Source organism: Callospermophilus lateralis, chromosome 11, assembly GCF_048772815.1.
Source record: "Callospermophilus lateralis isolate mCalLat2 chromosome 11, mCalLat2.hap1, whole genome shotgun sequence".
Classification (NCBI taxonomy): Eukaryota; Metazoa; Chordata; class Mammalia; order Rodentia; family Sciuridae; genus Callospermophilus; species Callospermophilus lateralis.
In genome coordinates, this window is record NC_135315.1 from 35,005,353 (window position 1) to 35,025,833 (window position 20,481).

At 38.0% G+C, this 20,481-nt stretch overlaps 1 protein-coding gene across 3 annotated transcripts in view; it reads right to left on the reverse strand.

The window, feature by feature from the left end:
- Ppm1d (protein phosphatase, Mg2+/Mn2+ dependent 1D) overlaps positions 1-18,713 on the reverse strand; it is a 42,781-nt gene extending 24,068 nt beyond the window's left edge. For 2 of the 3 annotated variants that reach the window (XM_076869593.1, XM_076869591.1), the window contains exons 1-2: positions 18,054-18,713; positions 940-1,168 (exon numbers count right to left, since the gene is read on the reverse strand). In XM_076869593.1, the coding sequence (XP_076725708.1) occupies positions 940-1,168; positions 18,054-18,525 (701 nt within the window). In that variant the 5' untranslated portion in view covers positions 18,526-18,713. The remainder of the gene's footprint in view (positions 1-939; positions 1,169-18,053) is intronic. The other variant, XM_076869592.1, reaches the window with a different exon arrangement.
- Positions 18,714-20,481: the final 1,768 nt, after the last annotated feature.

Consider the following 20,481-nt stretch of genomic DNA (forward strand, 5'->3'; position numbering starts at 1 on the left):
CCAATTAAAAATTGGAAAGAAAAAGAAATACCACTTCTACCACTTCTTAGTTTTGGGATAATGTCAAAGAATACATAGAGAAGTTATTAAAAGACTCCTTCCCTTTCAAGCTATATCTATGTAAAACCAGATTCACTTCAGGTATTGCAAACAAAATAACATATCATAACAGACTGAATACAGAAGATAAGAGACTCTTGGGCTAGGGTTGTAGCTCAGGGGTAGAGAGTTTGCCTGGCACATGCGAGGCCCTGGGTTCCATCCTTACCACCATATAAAACCAAATTAATAAAATAAAGGTATTGTGTCCAACTACAACTAAAAAATTAAAAGAAAAGACATATCCCAGGAACATCACCAAAAGACAAATTTGGAAACAATGTTTAAAACTCACATCACATCACATGTAATATATTAATTGTTCTTCTTTGTCCAGATTCTGAGGGTCATGCTGATCAGCATTTAAGTGAAAGATTTTCAATAAATCCTTGCATGTATTATTACTTACAGTACACTGATATATTTCCCTTTTGGAGCCACTATTACAAATAAAAAAGTCAATTCAAAATAATAGATAGCTGGGCATGGTGGAGCTATAATCCCCGCAGCTCGGGAGGCTGAGGCAGGAGGATCACAAGTCCAAAGTCAGCCTCAGCAACTTAGCAAGGCCCTAAGCAATTCAGTGAGACCCTGTCTCTAAATAAAATACAAAAAGAACTGAGGATGTGATTCAATAGTTGAGTGCCCCTGAGTTCAATCCCTGGTACCAAAACAAACAATCAATCAACAAAACAAAGTAATAAGATAAATGAGTTCACATGGAATTTTTGCATTAGGCAATCTAAAAAATAACCTAAAATTCTAAGGAACTGATTTAATTAAAAGGGAGAACAGATAAACAAAACCAAGAGAAAACAGACAAAATAGCAGAATAATTACCTGCCACCAAGTCCTTCAATTCGTTCTCTTTCCCTGGGAAGTTCTGGCTTATGATCCTGTGTCACCTCCACAGCTCTGATAAAATCATCCTTCGGGTCATCTTGGATTCCAAGGACCACCCCAGAATCACCCACGTGAGCTACATACATCTTCATGCCCCGTATGATGACAACACTGGCAGTTGTCCCAGATGTGCTAGGAAGACCTGTCATAGTCTTCGGCCATTCTGCTGTAATAAGAAAAAAAAAATTAATTATTTTTCCAGGTATAAACATGAATACATTGTCAAAATACAAATAGCAACATACTATGAATTAGCATAGGAAAAAATGTAAGAAAATTATTTTGAAAGCTACTCAAGGATTTATATTTATTATTAATTAATTGGTTTATTAATTGATACATTGTTAAAAAATTTATAAACAATGTAACTACAATAAAACAGTCAAATCAATCCTAGAAGAAATACATTAGAGGATAAACTATTTCCATTTAATTTTTAATCCTAACTACATTTAGAGAAAAGAATATATTAAGTTTTGTTTTTTGTAGTATTAGCGACTAACCCAGGGCTTTGTACATGCTAGGCAAGTGCTTTACCACTAAGCTAAACCCCAGCTCTGTTAACAGTTTTGATACCATCAAGCCAGCCACTTTGCATCTGTTTATTAATCTTGAAAGGTCCCCACTAAGCTACACCCCACTCACAGAAGGGAACTACATGGAGTATATGAAATAGTGACATTCTCAATTGCTTGGGGAAACCAAACTTATACCATCTGACATTCTCAACTCTGAAATATTTTCTAATACTAAATGACAACTTGTAGTTCATGATGGCTGACTGAGTCTAAACACATGTTCTCCACACCAGAATCCTACTAAGGGCAGACTGTAAGAAAAAAATCCATAGTAGTCATAAAACATAGGGAAAGATCATAAGCAAATACAAGTGATAACAAATACAAACTTATCTTATGCTAAGTGATAAATCAGAATGCAATCTTGTAATCAAATATAAGCAAGAAGAGCCAGTAAACAAGGAAACAATTTTTTTTCCCCTGTCAATGAGTCCCAGTAAAGTTTTTAAAAGGCTGAGAATAAGAATGGGTAATAAGGGGATGGGGATATGGCTCAAGTGATAGCGCACTCGCCTGGCATGCTAGCGGCCCGGGTTCAATCCTCAGCACCACAAACAAACAAAGATGTGTCCGCTGGAAAACTAAATAGATAAATAAATAAATAAATATTAAAAAATTCTCTCTCACTCTCTCTTTAAAAAAAAAAAAGAAGAAGAAGAATGGGTAATAAGGAGATTGGTGGATTAATACTGTAACTGCAGGAGCTAGATCAGTACCAAAACTTTCTGCAAAGCAAAATAAAACATTTTAGTCCCTGAAGTGCCATTAACTATAACTTCTATCTTTTCTTTCTTTTTCATAGTCACTAAGAAGATTCTTCTAATCATACAACTAATTTACTTTTCTCTCTCCCTCTCCTCCCAGCCCCCTCTGGTGGTACTAGGGATTGAAACCAGGACCTATGCATACTAGGCAAATACTCTACCATTGAGCTACACCCCCAGCCATTTTTATTTTATTTTGAGACAAAGCTTACTAAATTGCCCATTCTAACCTCAAACTTGAAATCTCCCAGTCTCCTAAGTAGTTGGGATTACAGATATACACCACCATATCTGACTTCATTTTTTCCCCTCCCCAATGTTATATACTCTGAAAATAAACCTTCTGAACCTCAAAGCAATTTGCATCTCTTCATTCCATCCCCAGACTGAAATTACCCTACAAAATGCCCTGTCACTCACAGAAGGAAACTATGTGGAGTATATGAAATAGTGACATTCTCAATTGCTCAGGGAAACCAGAACAGCTAATATTGAACAAGCTAAAAATTCATTTATATACATACACATGTTATTTTATCTTTGAGTATATTTGGTGCACACCTGTGACCCCAGTGACATGGGAGGCTAAAGCAGAGAGATTGCAATTTCAAGGCCAGCCTTAGCAACTTATTGAAGCCCTGTCTCAAAATAAAAAGGGATGGGGATATGGCTCAGTAGTGAAGTGCCACTGGGTTCAATCCCTGATACCAAAGAAAAAGGAAAACTGTCTGCAGATGGCAAGATCTTATATATAGAAAATCTAAAGACTCCACAAAAAGACCTTACACATTCTATAAAATTGCAGGATACAAAATCAACATATAAAAATAGTTGCATTTCTAGGACTGGGTATATAGAGAGATCAGTGGTATAGCACTTGCCTAGCACACTGGAGGAGCTGGGTTACATCCCCAGCAATACACACACACAAATATGAAATTAATGAAACAAACTGAAGATTCAAATAAATGGAAAGATAACTCCATGTTCAAGAATTGCAAGAGCATTAGTACCCAAAGTGTTCTACAGATTCAATGCAATACCTATCAAAATTCCACTAGCATTTTCCATAAAAATAGAAAAAAAAAATCTTAAAATTCAGGGGGCTGGGGATGTGGCTCAAGCGGTAGCGCGCTCACCTGGCATGCGTGCGGCCCGGGTTCGATCCTCAGCACCACATACAAACAAAGATGTTGTGTCCGCCAAAAACTAAAAAATAAATATTAAAAAATTCTCTCTCTCCCTCTCTCTCTTAATATGGAACCATAAAAGGCCCTAAATAGCCAACAATCTTAAGAATGAATAAAACTAGGGGCATCTCACTTCCAAATTTGAACTATATTACAGTATTAGTAATCAAAATCATATTGGGGGCTAGGGATGTGACTCAAGCAGTAGCACGCTAGCCTGGCATCCGTGCGGCCCAGGTTCGATCCTCAGCACCACACACAAAACAAATGTTGTGTCCGCCAAAAAACTGAAAAATTAATATTAAAATTCTCTCTCTCTTAAAAAAAAAATCATATAGTACTGGTTTAAACCAATGGAGAACAGAAAGTCCAGACATAAACATGCATATACTGTCAACTAATCTTTGACAAGAATTCCAAAAGAGGAAAGGATAGTCTCTTTAAAAAACAGCATTTGAAAAACTTAATATCCACATGTAAAATAATGAAATTGTCTTACATAATACACAAAAATTAACTGAAAATGTATTATAAAATCAAATGGTAAGACATGAAACTCCTACAAGAAAGCAGGGATAAAAGTTCCTTGACACTGGTCTTGGCAATGACTTTATTTTTAGCCATCATATCAAAAGTGAAAAAAAAAAAAAAACAGGACTACAAACTAAAAAGTTTCTACACAGCACTGAAAACAGTCAAGGTACAGTGTAGCTCAACAGCAGAGCATCGCTTAACATGCACAAGGATCCAGCACCAAGGGTTGGGAGAAATCAACAAAATGAAAAGGCAACCATCTTTTTAATATATTTTTAAATTTTCAATGGACCTTTATTTTATTTATTTATATGTGGTGCTGAGACTCAAACCCAGTGCCTCACACCTTAGGTAAGCGCTCTACCACTGAACTACAACCCCAGCCCAGGGAAACCGATTTGGTCAGCTTTTTCATTGCTGTCATTAAAAGACTTGAAAAGAATAATTTTAGAGAAGGAAAAGTTTATTTGGGGGCTCAGAGTTTTAGAGATTTCAGTCCACAGACAGCCAGCTCCCAGGGCATGAGGTGAGACAAAACATTATGGCAGATGAGTGTGACAGAGGGAAGCAGTTCACATGATGATCAGGAAGCAGAGAAAAACTCTCACCAGATACAAAATATATACCGCCAGAGACATGCACCCAGTGCCCATCTCCTCCAGTCACCCTACCCTGCCCTCAGTACCATCCAGTTAATCCCCAAGAGGGGTTTAATTCTCTATTGGGTTAAGGCTCTCATAATGCAAACATTTCATCTCTGAATGTTTTTGCACTGTCTCACACATGAGCTTTGGGAGATACCCAATATCCAAGCAACCTACAAGAGAATATTTGCAAAGCATGTATCTGATAAAGAATTAAAATATTCAAAATATATAGAAACTTATACAACACAATTGAGGAAACAAAAACAAACAAAGAAAAAAGACAATTTAAAAATGGGGAAAGGAGCTGGGATCCTGTAATCCCAGAGGCTCAGGAGGCTGAGGCTGGAAGATCATGAGTTCAAAGCCAACCACAGCAATTTAGGGAGGCCCTAAGGAACTCAGTAAGACCCTATCTCTAATAATAAAAACAAAAAAAGAAAGAAAAGGCTGGGAATGTGGTTAAGTGCACTGGTTCAATTCCTAGCAACAAAAAAAAAAAAAAAAAAAAAGAGTCTAGTGATATGGCACATGCCTGTAATCCCAGCTACTCAGGAAGCTAAGGCAGTAGGAACAAGTTCAACGCAAGCCTGGGCACCTTAGCAAGATCCTGTCATAAAATAAAAATGATTTTTTAAAATAAAAAATAAGTAGATACATAAAATAAAATAAGGCCGAGGATATAGCTCAGTGGTATAGCACTTGCCTAGCATGTGCAAAGCCCTGATTTCAATGCCCAGTAGTTGGGGGTAGGAAGATGGGTAAATGTATAGACATTTTTCCAAAGCATACAGATAGCCAATAAATAAATAAATTGATGCTCAACATTATTAATAAGGGAAATTCAAATCAAAACCACAATGAGTTATCACTCTACACCTTTTTGATACTTCCAATAAGTAACAAATGTTGGTTGAGAAAGTAAACTGGTACAACCATTATGGAAAAAAGTATAGAGATTAACTAAAAATAAAAATTAAATTAAAAATAGAAATACCACATGACTTAAAAATCCCATTTCTGGAGGCTAGGATTGTGGGTCAGTGATAGAGCACTCACCAAGCATGGGTGAGGCACTGGGTTTGATCCTCAGCACCACATAAAGATAAATAATTAAAGGTTTTGTGCCCATCTACAACTAAAAAAAATGTTTAAAAAAAAAAAAAGAAAACCTCCATTTCTGGGCATATACCCAAGGAAAATAAAATCAGGACCTTAAAAAAGATCTTTACTTCCATGTTCTATGCAGTATTATTCACAATGGTTAAGATATGGAATCAACCTATGTATTTGGCCAATGGATAAAGGAAATATAACATATACCAGCTGTAAATCCCCAACCCAAAACTATGAAATCCAAAATGCTTTTTGAGCACCAACAGGCTACCACACATAGAAAATTTGATACCTGACATATGTATTTGATAGGATGTATACAAAAATGCAGACTCAGCTAGTGTGTATATTAGCAGAAGAGAACCTGCTTAGCACGCACAAGGTCCTGGGTTCAGTTCTTAGCACTCTAAATAAATAAATATTGTATAAATAAATATTGTATAAAATCAGCTTCAGGCTTTGTGTATAAGGTTCATATAAAACACAAATGAATTCTGTGTTTAGACTCAGATCCCATTCCCAAGATATTTCATTATATGTATGTAAATATTCCACAATCTGAAAAAATTCGAAACACTTCTGGTCCCAATACTTCAGATACTTCTTAATAAAAAAAATATTATTCAACCTCTACCAATAATAGACTATCATTCAGCCAAAAAGGAAGGAAGCAAAGCCTGCCTTTCCAATGATAAAGACAAACCTGGAGGATACTTGGTACATGAAATAAACCAGGAACAGAAAAACAAATACTATATGACCTCACTTATAGATAGAATCTAAAAAAATCAAACTCATAGAAGCAGAGACTAGACGGATGGTTGTCAAGGGTTAGGGACTGGGAGAAGTAGACATGGTCAAAGGATACAAACTTCCAGGTTTAAGATGAATAAATTCTCAAGATCTTATGCACAGTCTAGTAACTATATACCAGTGTACTTGAAATTTGCTGAGTAGCTCTTATATGTTCTCATCACCTTTTCTGGTAATTATATGAGATGATAAATGTATTAATTAACTTGATTTTGGCAATTATTTCTCAATATATACATACATCAAGCCATCACATTACACACCATAAAAAAATAAAACTACATCTAAAAACATCTATTTTTCAGAAGATACCATGAAAAGACAACTCACAGAATGGAAGAGAATATAAAATGTCCCTACAAATCAAATCACTAAGACAGACTATCTAAATGGAAAAATGGACAAAAGGCCCAAATAGGCATTAGCAAAGAAATTAAAACAACCAAAACACATGCAAAATTGTTGTTTCTTTTTGTAAAAAAAAAAAAAATCTTGTAAATGGAACACAATTTCCCTGAGTTCAATCCCCAATATCTCCCCCCGCAAAAAAAAAAAAAAGAAAGAAAAATAAAATCTGACAATAGTTATTATGGTAAAGAATAAGGAATGACAATTCCAGTGCAGTGTGTACACCTGCTATCCCAGCAACTCAGAGGCGGCTGAGAAACAAATCACAATTTCAAGGTCAGCCTCAATAACTTAGCAAGGCCCTGGCTCAAAATTAAAAATGACAAAAAATAAAAGGTCTGGGGGTGGTAAAGTGCCCCTGAGTTTAATCCCCAGTACCAAAAATATATATATAATATATATATAGGACTGGGGATATAGCTTAGTTGGTAGAGTGCTTGCCTAGCATGCACAAGACCCTGGGTTCAATCCCCAGCACCACAAATTTTATATATATATATATATACACACACACACACAAATTATCAGCTACTGACAGGAGTATAGAATGATAACATTTCAGAAACATTTAGACATCACCTATAAAATGTGAAGATTTATATATAGCTTTGACTACCCCTAGTTGTATACAATATGGTAGATGATATGTTAAGGTACATATTCAAAGAACTTATATGAAATGTTCAAAGCAGCACTGTTCATGAAGGCTAAAAATGGGCCAACTCATCCCAATATACTTCAACATAGAGACTGGACTACCACATGTACACATAGTATAAGAATCTCATAAGCAGCACAAGATTAAGCCAGGTATGCTGATGAATACCTGTAATCTCAGATACTTGGGATACTGAAGCAAGTTCCAAGCCAACCTGGGCAATTTCAACCTTATCTTAAAAGTTTAAAGAGTGGAGGAGGCAGTGGGGATGCAGCTCAGTGGCACAGGGCTTTCCTAGCATGTGCAAGGCCTGGACTAAATAATATTGCCAAAAGGAGGGAAGGGGGATGAAGTACAAGAATACATACAGTATAATTTTCTTCAAAAACTAGCTTCTATGTTTAGAGAGAAGTTGCTCAAACTATTAAGAAATAAAAAGCAAATCACTACAGAATTATCATCACAAAATGGGAATGGTGATCACACCTTGGGGGAGAAAAAAGGACATATAGCTGTGTCTTAAGTATAAACAATGTTTTCTTTCCTAACTGGATGGAAAGTGTATACTTAGGTTTTATCTCTCTCTCTCTCTCTCTCTCTCTCTCTCTCTCTCTTTCTTTCTCTCTCTCTCACACACACACACACCTCTCTCTCTCTCTCTTTCTCTCTCTCTCTCTCTCACACACACACACACACACATATATATATTTCATAACTTTTTTTTAGATGAGGTCCCTAACTTCTGGGCTCAAGGGATCCTCCTGCCTCAGTTTCCCTAAGTAACTGAAATTATTAGCTGGGCATACCACCATGCCCAGTTTAAAGATAAAAAGATAAAAAGAAACAGGGAGAAAATATCAATTTTGCTAGCATAGATCAGGGCAGATATGGCTCTTTAGCCCTTTCAGTTCTTCAGTCTGGTTACAGAAGTCATTCCTAAAAGCTCAGCTTAGAGGATGCAGTAAATATCTACAGTGCTTTCAGTTATTTTGTGTCTTACCTATTTCTCTTCTTTTCTCAGTTATTTTTAGTTATACCTGACAGTAAAAATTTTGATATAATTATATAAGCATGGAATATATGTTATTCCCTTATTATTTCCTGATGAAACTTTAAATAGCTGTAGTAGGTTGCTCTCTGCAGCTAAGAATCTAAAAATAAGGAAAAAACCTATTATCACAATGGAAGTTAATAAGGAGATATCCAGAAAAGAGGGGTTCTCAAGCATTTTTACCTACAGCATGTAAGTAATTCAGCCATTTACAAAAATCACCTGAAACAAAATTGGGGAAAATAGCAAAAAAAATAAAACGTTTAATAACACAAAATTAATATTTAAATCAAATTTTTGTTCAAAAGCATATGTAACATGTACAGAGATATTTTGTAATGACCTAAAGTAATGAAATTGGTTTAAAATGTAACCTTGATTACCATTTATCTCAAATGTAGTTCTTAATTCATCCTACTAAACTAATTACAGTATCTTTTTTTATTTTTACTTTTTGTGTGTGTGTTACTAGAGACCAAATTCAGAGGCAGTCTATCACTGAGCTATATCCACAGCCCTTTTTAAATTTTATTTTTAAGGCAAGGTCTTGCTAAATTGCCCAGGCTGGCCTCAAATTTTACAATCCTCCTGCCTCAGGTTCCTGGAGTACCTGGGATTATAGGCCCATACCACCCATCTTTCACACCTGGTTCCCTTATAGCTCTTTGTGTGTGTGTGGGGGGGGGGGGGGGGGGTTGGGCAACCAGGAACTAATAAACCCAGGGGCACTTAACCATTCAGTCACATCCCCAACTCTTTTTATTGTTTTTTATTTTGAGACTAGGTCTTGCTAACTTACTTAGGGCCTCATTAAATTGCTAAGGCTAGCTTTAAACTTGTCCTCCTGCCTCAGTCTGCCAAGCCACTGATTACAGATATGCACCACCATGCCCGACTCCCTTATAACTCTTAATTGACAAGTTAGGAAGTCTATTACTAGAACAGGCCAACTGCAAGACTTCAGAACACCCTAACAATGATACTGTCCTCCAAAATAGTAAACTAAGGACATTCTTGCATTCCTTTAAATCACAAAGACTGGTGCCAATAATAAAACATGAAAACAGCAGTGGTGGTGATCCTGTATATTCCATTCTATAGTTTGACCATTAAAAACTCTGGGACTTTTTTTTGGAAAATAACTGGATTATTATAAATAAGGGGTGATTACAAAAGAAATTGCTATCTGGTTTTCTTTACTAAAACAAATAAATATAGCCTTTTTTTATCTGTTATGGATATACCATACATATTCATGGAGGTACCCAGGATTCTGATCTTCATGATACCTAGTTCTTCAACTTTCTAGTTTTATTTTTTTTCCCAATATTTCAAAGAACTTTCTTTTCCTGAATCAATACTGAGTAAACCACCAACAAGATATCCCAAATATTTATAGTACCTAATTCCTAACAAACAAGGGGATTCTCCTTCATAATCAACCATTGTCTTAAACCATTTTCTATTATTATAACAGAATATCTAAGACTAGGTAATTTATAAAGAATAGACATTTATTTTGACTTCTGAAGGCTACAAAGTCTCAGATTAGGTGGCCACATCCTGTGAGCTAGGTGGGGCATTTAAACCCTCAATTCATGGCAGAAAGTGGAAGAACAAGTACAGGTAGAGGGAAGAAAGAGAATAGGGGCAAAATTCCGGCCATAGCTAACTCATTCTCTAGAGAAAAGCATTAATGAATTTCTGAGGGCTTCATCCCCATGACCTTCTACTAGGCCCCACTCCCCAACACTGCCAAATTAAGGAATTAAATTTCCAACATATGAATTTGGGGGACACTCTCAAACCATAACCACCATCAAAATCAGGAAGTTAACACTGATATCACATCACCATCTAGTCAGTAGACCTCATTTAAATTTCATCAATTATCCTAATAATGTGCTTTATATGTAACAAAAGATAAAACCCATAACCTCTTGTTATTTTCCTTATTATGTCTTGTATATCCGGAATAATTCCCCATGTTCCCTTGGTGCTTTTAAGGAATACTAGGCCAGCCAATTCATGAATGTCTTTCAATTTGGGTTTGTTTTATATATCTTCACATTTGTTTTCAGGTTATTAAGCACTAGAAATATCACAAAAGTATTATTATTAACTATAATCTTATTAGAGGCAGTATAAAATTTCCACTTGTTTCATTAAAACTACTGCTATTTTTAATTACTTAAGATGAGGTCTACCAGGTTTCTCCACTATAATCTTTTTTTAATATCTTTATTTATGTTTATTTATTTTTGTGTGGTGCTGAGGATCAAACTCAGCACTTTTTATGTGCTAGACACAGTGCTTTACCACTGAGCCACAACCCCCGCTCTGATCTTTTTCTTTTTTAATAAAGTATTCTGGGGTGGGATAAACTGAGACACTGTAAATATCCTTTGATTAGGCTGAATGGTATTTCTCACCTCTAACTGAAAAGATATATCCACCCAAAAACCTATGAATGTGACCTTATTTGGAAAAAAGGCCTTTGCAGATGTAAATAGGTTAAGAATCTTTAAAAAGCTCATCCTGGATTAGAGTAGGCAGGCACTAATTCCAAAGACAAGTGTCCTTAGAGAAGAACAAAAGACAGAAAAAGGCAATAAAAAGATGGAAGTCGAGATTAAGTGATGTATCTAGGAGCCAAGAAATCCCAAGAATTGTCCAACCCTGATGACACCTTGATTTTCAACTTTTAGCCTCCAGAACCATGAAAGAGTGAATTCTTGTTCTTTCATGTCATCCAATCTTAGGAATTTGTGACAGTACCCCTAGGAAATATAATTCTTTCCCTCAAATTTTATCCACTAGTTTTAACATTATATAACATTTTTTTGGCTGAACAAATAACTATAATGGTTACCAAATGTGATTTTCTAGTTTTACCATTCTTTCTTATTAGTAGTCATTCTACTGATGGAAAAAAAAAAAAAATGCTTTATATCAGCTTCATTTAATAGGCAAAACTGCAGACAACCCAAATGATCATCAGAAGGTGAACAGATAAAGTGTAGTATGCAGCAATAAAAAGGAATGAAATAATGATTTCTACAACAAAGTGATCTCAAAATAATTATGCTAAGTCAAAGAAGGAAGATAAAAAAAATCCTGTAAGATTCCATATATTACAATTCTAGAAAGCTCCCAGTAACTTGATAAGCTGAAGCAGAAGGATCCCAAGTTCAAAGCCGGCCTCAGCAACTTAGCAAGGACCTAAGCAACTCAGTGAGCTGTCTCTAAATAAAATACAAAAAAAAAAAAAAAAAAAAAAAAGAACTGGTGGTGTGGTTAAGTGCCCCTGGGTTCAATATCCAGTACCAAAAAAAAAAAAAGGCAAAATGATCTACAGACAGAGCAGTGGTTACCTATGAATGTAAGCTGTGGAACATGGGAAGTACAGTCATCCCTTGGTATCTGAGGAGGAATGGTTTCAGAACCCCCCAAAAATCTCTACAAATGCTCTAGACACTTTATATAAAGTACCATATAACCTATGCACATCCTCCCATATCTTTTCTCTAGACTACCTACAACACTTAGCACAATGTAAATACCATGTAAATAGTATTTATACTGTATTGTTTAGAGAATAATGACAAAAAAATCTGTACATGTTGAGTGCACGTGCATTTTTTTCCCCAAATATTTCTGATCCAGGCTTGGCTAAATCTGAGGATACAGAACCTGTGGATATGGAGAGTCAACTGTGATTATAAACAGGCAAGAGAAAACTTTTGGTAGTGAAAGATATTTATTATATTATCATGTTGGTATGGCAGGCACATGTGCGCACATGTGCACACACACACACACACTCTTACATGTGTCAAAACTACCAAATTGGGGGACTGGGGTTGTGGCTCAGTGGTAGAGTGCTTACCTAGCATGCTTACCTAGCATGTGTGAGGCACTGGGTTTGATCCCCTGGCACCACTTAAAAATTTAAAAATTAAATAAATAAAATAAAGATATTTGTCCATCTACAATTAAAAAATAAAATAAAAAACCTACCAAATGGTATGCTTTAAAATGTGACATGTATTGTATGTAAGATATATCTCAATAAAGCTTTCTCTCTTAAATATTAGGTAGTCACATGTAGCCAGTGGCTACTATACTGAACAGCACACACATAAATAGATGACAAAAACCAAAAATGATTAACTTTTTTTCTTGTGGATCTAGGGTTTGAACCCAGGGCCTTACACATGCTAGACAAGCATCCGACCACTGAACTATAGACCCAGCTCTTTTTTTTAAATTTCATTTTGAGACAGGTTCTCCCTAAGTTACCCAGGCTGCTCTCCAGTAATCCTTTTATCTGAGCCTCCATACTTGCTGGGATTATAGGTATGTGCCAGCACTCCCAGATAAAATAAGAGGACTTAATTGTGAAAAGCAATACTACATATCTTTTAGAAGAGAACACAAAAATATTTTTTTAACTTTGAAGTACAGAAAAAAGTTGGGCATGGCAGAACATGCCTGGGATCCCAGTTACTCAAGAGGCTGAGGCAGGAAGATCACAAGTTCAAGACAAGTCAGGGCAATTTAGGAAAACCCCATTTCAAAATATAAAGTAACTTGATAAGCTGAAAAAATAAAGAGCTGGATAAGTAGCTCAATGATAAATATTTGCCTAGCGTACTTAAGGCTTCAATTCCCAGTGTCAAAATTTTTTTCTGTAAAATAAAAAATATAGAAAATTTTCTTCAATAGAACTCAAAAGAAGCATGAAATTTGAAGGAAATGATTAACAAAACTATATTAAATGTAAAATCTTTTATTGATTAATAAACATAAAATTGACTAAAATTCTAATTTGCAACCTCTGTAACTAAGAATTAGTACCTGAAATACATAAAGAACTTCCTCTGAAATAAAGAACTTCTTCAAATCAAACAGAAAACAATTCAATATTAACATGAACAGAAAGATTTCAAGGTGTCTCATAAAAAGAAAACACAGACAAGTGCAGTGGCATACGCCTACAATCCCAAAGGCTCAGATGGTTTAGGCAGGAGGACTGCAAGTTTGAAGCAGGCTCAAAAACTTAGTAAGGCCCTGAGCAACTCAGCAAGACCCTGTCTCTAAATAAAATATAGACAGATAGGTAGGTAGGTAGATAGATAGATAGGTAGGTAGGTAGAGAGAGAGAGGGCTGAGGATGTAGCTCAGTGGTTAAGTGCCCCTGGGTTCAATCCCCAGTACAAAAAAAAAAAAGTCCTACTTATATAAGCAAAGGTGCTTAATCTCAATTAGTGATCAGGACAATGAAAATTAAGACCACAATGAGATACAATTTCATATCCAGCAGAATGAAATAATATGTAGTCTGACAACTTCAATTATTCACAAGAAGGTGGAAGAACTTTATACTCTCCTATACTTCTCAGGAGTAAACTGGTGCAAAAGCTTTGAAAGGCAATTTGGCAATAGCTAGTAAGTTCAAGATGTGCACACTCCATGATGCAACAATTGTTCTGAACAGGGTCAGCAAATCTTTTCTCTAAAGGGACAGAGAAATGTTTTTGGCTTTGTAAAATATATGGTCTCCATAAAAACTACTCAATTCCACAGCTATATCATGAAAGTGGTTACAGATATGTTTTTCATTACAAATGGTTGGAAAACTAAATATTCATTGAGGATACAAAGAACTAGGTGTGGTACCATGCACCTGTAGTCTCAGCACTTGAGGGAGGCTCAGGCAGGAGGATCTCATGAGTCCAGGAGCTCCAGAACAGTGTAGGCAAGGAAGCAAGACCTCTTTTCAAAAAAAGAGGGGGGAATACAATAAATGAGCACCATATTTGTATGTATACTATCCATAGATAAAAACAAACTGAGCTACATGTATCAACAAGAAGGAATCACAAACTATACTGAACCAAAAAAGCAAGAGAGACAAGAATACATAGAGTAAGGTGTCATTTAAGTTATAAAAAATATGCAAAAGGTACTATATATTCTTTAGACATGCAGTGACATAATAACATTATGAAGAAATGAGGATGATAAACACTGAATTTGAGGCAGCAGTTGCATCTCACGGGGAGTGGAAAGATGAGATACAATGCACTCAGGTAACATTTTTGTGTGCGTGTGTGTGCATGTGTTGGGGGTGGGGACGGGGAATACTGGGTATAGAACCCAAGGGTACTTTACCACTGATTTACATCCCTCCCCCTTTTCATTTTTTATTTTGAGACAAGGTCTCACTAAATTGCTTAGGCTCAGATGGTTTAGGCAGGAGGACTGCAAGTTTGAAGCAGTTGTTGTTGAGGCTGGCCTTAAAAATGTGATCCTCCTACCTCAGCCTCTTGAGTAGCTGGGATTACAGGCGTGCACCATCATGCTTCACTTTCTTTTGGCTCTCTTGATAAGACTATCATACACAGCTATAAGTTGCACTATGTTCACTATCCTCTTTAAACCATCAAGAAAGGGGGCTAAACAAATTTAAAAAAAAAAAGGCTAAAAAAAACATTATTTTAGGGGCTATGGATTTAGCTCAGTGATAGAGCAGGAAAATTCCAAGTACAAGGCCAGCCTCAACAACTTATCGAGGCCCTAAGCAACTTAATGAAACCCTGTCTCAAAATAAAAAGGGCTGAGGATGTGGCTCAGTGGTTAAGCACTCCTTGTTTCAATCCCTGGTACCAAAAGAAAAAGTATAATAAGATGTTGTGAAGGCACATGCTTATAATCCCAGCTACTCCACAGGCTGAAGCAGAAGATTTGCAAGTTCAAGGCCAGCCTCCACAACTTAGCAAAATTCTGTTCCCTATCTCAAAACAAAAAAGAAAAGGCTGGGAACATAACTCAGTGGCACTGGGTTCAATACAGGGTACTACAAAAAAAAAAAAAAAAAGAGAGAGAGAGAGAGAGAGAGAGAGAGAGAGAAAAGAAAATGTGCTGAAAAATTGTGAACTTAAACAATTTTCGGCACTTCCTATGTGAAGAATACACTCAGAATATTCTTTTTTTATTTAAGTTTTAATGATGGTTTAGCCATGGTACAAAGCATGTGTCTATAATACAAGTATAGTACAAGGCTCCAAACCATTCATCATTGAAAGCTTGATTCAAAAAAGTATGTACATGTTAAAAAAAAAAAAAAAAATACACACATTTAATAGTATGGCCCCTGCTTCCTTAAAAAAATACCTAAGGCAATGGGGGTATAGCTCAGGGGTAGAGCTTGTGTTCACCAGAGAAGAAGCCCTGTGTTAAATCCCCAGTACTTCCCCCCAGCCCTTTTTACATTTCAAGTAAAAACTAAAAAGGACTGGAGATCAGGGGATGGGGATATATAGTTCAGCTGGTAGAGTGCTTGCCCTGCGTGCACAGGGCACTGGGTTCAATCCCAGTACCACAAAATAAACAAATAAATATTAAAAAATAAAATTTTAAAAAAAGATTCAAGTCTCCACAAACTATAGAATTGTTTATAAAAGGGCGGGGAGGAGGGCTGCAGATATAGCTCAGTCAGTTCTGGGTTCAATCCTCAGTAACAAGAAAAAAAAGTTCAAGGAGCCAAGTTTAAATCTCAAAAGATTTTTTAATTCTTAAAATTCAAACATATGGTAAATTTACATTGCTAAAAGTGTACTGAAAATAAACAGGACTCTAAATAGTTCTTTGTGTGTCAAATCTCCCCCTATTTTGTTTTGTTGCCTTTCTGTCCATCTCTAGTTCCCCTGCAGTCAATGATGATATATTTCTAGAATATACTACCAGTGCTTTCTGCTCTATTGCCCATTAAATAAATAAATCCATAATGGGGGCCCCTGGGATTGGATGGGAACCTCCTCCAAAAGGCCTAGTGGTTGGTCTTTAAGTCAATCAAATACTTCTTGGCAAAAAGCCAAGCAAATGGAAAACAGACTTGGAAACTATCTAGTCTACAACTCTATAATAATACCTTTCTAAAAATGTTGTTTTACAATTCTGTAACACTCTTTTCTCTCTGCCAAATATAGAGCAACTTTATTATGCTATCATAAACAAAGCTTTATTTTAATATTTTTTTGTAGTTGTAGATGGACATCATGCCTTTATTTTATTTATTTTTGTATGCAGTGCTAATGGTCGAACCCAGTGTCTCACACATGGTAGGCAAGTGCTCTGCCACTGAGCCACAACTCTAGACCCACAAAGGTTGTTTTTAATGACAGAAGAGTATCATTTCTTTTCTCTAACAAACTTGCATGCCATTTATTCACAGCAATAGATAAGCAGCTATAATTCTGTGCAATGATATATGCTGTGTACAGAAATACAGGTTGCTTTACAAACATTTGAAACTTAGATGAAACTACTACACCGAATTTTTAGAAATTAAGGTCTCTATTTCCATTTGGTATACAGTAACTCCTTAGCTTTGTTACTTTGACAGGTATTACATCGTATAAAAGTGCTTTTGATGAAGAACTGTTGAAAACTATCTGAAAGCACTTAGTAAGGCACCTACCAAACAAAAAGTCCTAACAAGTTAACGACTCACCCCCAGCAGGGGCCAGTTTAAAAGGTAACAACACGTTCTACTCTTTTTTCTTTTCATGTTTTCCTAAAACATCTTATGATCACAACAGAATTCCTTTCAAGACTTTAAAACTGGGGCTGGGGCTCGCGGTAGCGCACTTGCCTGGGCATGTGTGAAGCCCTGGGTTCGATTCTCAGCACCGCATATAAATAAATAAAGATCTATCAACAACTAAAAAAAAATTGTTTTCTAAAAAGACTTTAAAATTGCCGGATGGTTACATTTCAGTCCTTCTAACTTAGCTTTTACTAATTTTACTCCAAGAGAGAAATAACACCGCCAATAGGAGGCAACCGAGAGGGATAAGTTCATCAAGAGCAAAATTATGACAGATAGTAAGGAAATGGTCCGATTTTTGCCATTTCCCGCTTTCTTAGCCTGACCCACATAGGAACGTCATTTCGGTTTATCTTTTGATCAAAACCTGGCGCTGGGTTTCAAACACTTTCTTTGGCCACCACGAAAGCGAATTAGCAAAGGGAGAGGACTGCTTCCCCCTGATCTCTCAGGGGTGGAAATAAAGCGAGAAGCGGTTTCAGGGGGACAGCAATTCTATCTTTGGCAAGGCCACTTTTGTGTGCCCTGACCTCCTCCGTAAAAAGCGCTACAAGCCCAAGCAGAGTCTTCCTTCCCACCACTTTCTCTCTGGGGGGCCCACGCGGTGCAGACACTACAAAAGCCCTCAAGTGCCCGAAAAAAAAAAAAAGAGACGGGCGCCAAACAAGCCAGGGAACTTACCCAGTTTCTTCCACATGGCGAGGTGACAGGCAAGGAAGCCTTTGCGGATGGCAGCGCAAACCTTCGCCGGCTCCGACGAGGTAAAACCCTTCTGCTTCTTGATGAAACCCCATAAGTGCTCGCGGGCAAACTGTGCCGCCTCCCGCCCGCCGTGCCCGTCGCACACCGCGAAAAAGGCAACAGAGGAACGGCGGCGGCAGCAGCGGCCGGGCGCTGGTGAGGCCCCGGCGTCCGGGGGAGGGTCGCGAGCGTCTCCGGCTGCCGCCGCTGGGCCTTTCCCCGACACTTCGCTGCCTGGAAGAGCGGCCAGGGACCGCCGCGCAGGCGACGGCTGCGAGAGCGCCCGCCGCGGCGACGGCTTTTCTTCAGCCGTCGGCTCGGGCTCCACCACGATCTGGGTAACGTCCTCCATGTACTTCCTCCCGCCCTGGTCAGAGAAGACGCTCACTCCCAGCGAGTACAGCCCCGCCATGGCCGGCTGGCCGGGATCCCGCCGGTCCCACGCAGCCCGCCGAATCCGGCGGCGGGAGACACACTCGCCGCTCGCCGGCCAACTATTGTTTATCTTCGACGACGCCGAGAGGGAGGAGGGGGCGGTCCCGGAGAGGGGGCGCGCGATGTCGGGACTTGTCCGCGAAAGCTGGGCCAGAGCGCTGGAGCGAGAGAGTCGACAAGCTGCGCCTGCGCACAGAGCTTCCTCCGCCTGCCCGCGCCCATCACACAAATCAGGCGTTCTCCCCGACTGACGTCACTCGACTCTCTGGGCGCAACCAATCCGGAGTCGAGGGGGGCGAATCCACCATCCGCCCCCAGCCTTCGCTCCTCCTCGCAACGGCCGCGCTGCTCCTCCCGCCTGGAGCTGCGGGCCCGCGCTCTAAGCTCTGGGTTTCTATCTCCCCTCGGGCTCTTGCGCCCTGCTGGTTTTCTGCAGTTGCTGAGCGCCTTGGTCTGTTGCCTTTGTACTCGGTCCTCAGGACCGTGGTTCTAGTTCCTGCCCTTCACGTCCCGCTGCTCGCCTTGCGGGTAAAGCGGAGTAAGCTTGGGCCTCCGTTGAGTGTAGAAAATGGGGGGAGAGGACGGGGGAATATTTGACCTTACGCCTGTCAAAGTGAAACGGCGGGAAACTTTCCTTCGAAGGCCGTTTGTGAACTGGCTGGAAAAAAATGAGGCACCCATGAACTGGTTTGGGGTGGGACGTATCCTGGGAATTGAGGAAGGCAGTCAGTTTAGTGGTTTTAAAAAAAAGACTTGGTAAATTTCCACGATTGATTGCGCAGTTCTGTTTCACGTAATTAGGTATGTTAGAGATTTACGAGGGCTGGATTTAACCAGTTCTTGGACATCTTTTCAGCTTTTGTTAACCTAATACTTTTTCTGACTAGCTCTGGATACAGCTTTTTATCCCTATGGTATCACTTCCAGGTTATCACTTAAAAATAGCTTACAGAAACTTACTCCAGGACCTCCAGTGCCCTAACAATTTGGTTATTTCCCAGCTCTCCCATCACATCAATCCAAGCGCTGAAATCTTTGCCCGAATTTCCACGGAAATTAGTATGTTCTCAATACCAAACGTTTTTGTAGTGAATCAGTTTCAAGTTCATTTTTTTCCACTTGTGGTCACTTAATCACCAACTCTTGTATATGCAATTTCCTGTACAGCCTTTGAGATTTTCAAATTCAATGATACTAAAATGGGGATGGGAAAAAAATACAAACCGTTGGCACAAGAAATGCAAATAGAAGCCAGGCATGGTGGTGAACGCCTACAATCCCAGCCACTCAGGAGGCTGAAGCAGGAAGGTTGCAAGTTGGAGGGCCCGTAGGCAATTTAAAGAGACCCTGTCTCAAAATAAAAGGCTGGGTATGTAGTTCAGTGGTTAAGCACCCTGGGTTCAATCCCCAATACAAAAACTAATAATTTTAACACTCAAAGAAAACTTGTAAGTTTTGCTTATTTTTATAATTATAACTAAAAAGATCCTAAGTGAAATACTAACTATTGTAATTCTGCAGCCTCCATACACAAGCCTACAAGAAAAAAGTTTATCTAGCTCTACATTTTATTCAGCTTAAACGTTTTGCCCAAGAGATTTCCAAAAGGCAATTTTATATGCTTTAAAATCCTTTTCATCCCAGTCACAACTGGTGCCTACAAAACATCCATCATAAATCTGACTCTTATCTCTGTAATACTTTCTACTTATGCTCTTCTACTTTCTGACTCTATATACTAATCTTCAAACAAACCATACAGTATATATTTATATTGTATATATACAGTTTTGTGTATATATATATATATATATATATATATATATATATATAGAGAGAGAGAGAGAGAGAGAGAGAGAGAGAGAGAGACAGACATAGACATAGACATAGACACACAATTTTTCATCCTCTTCATGGTGACATGGCCTTCCTA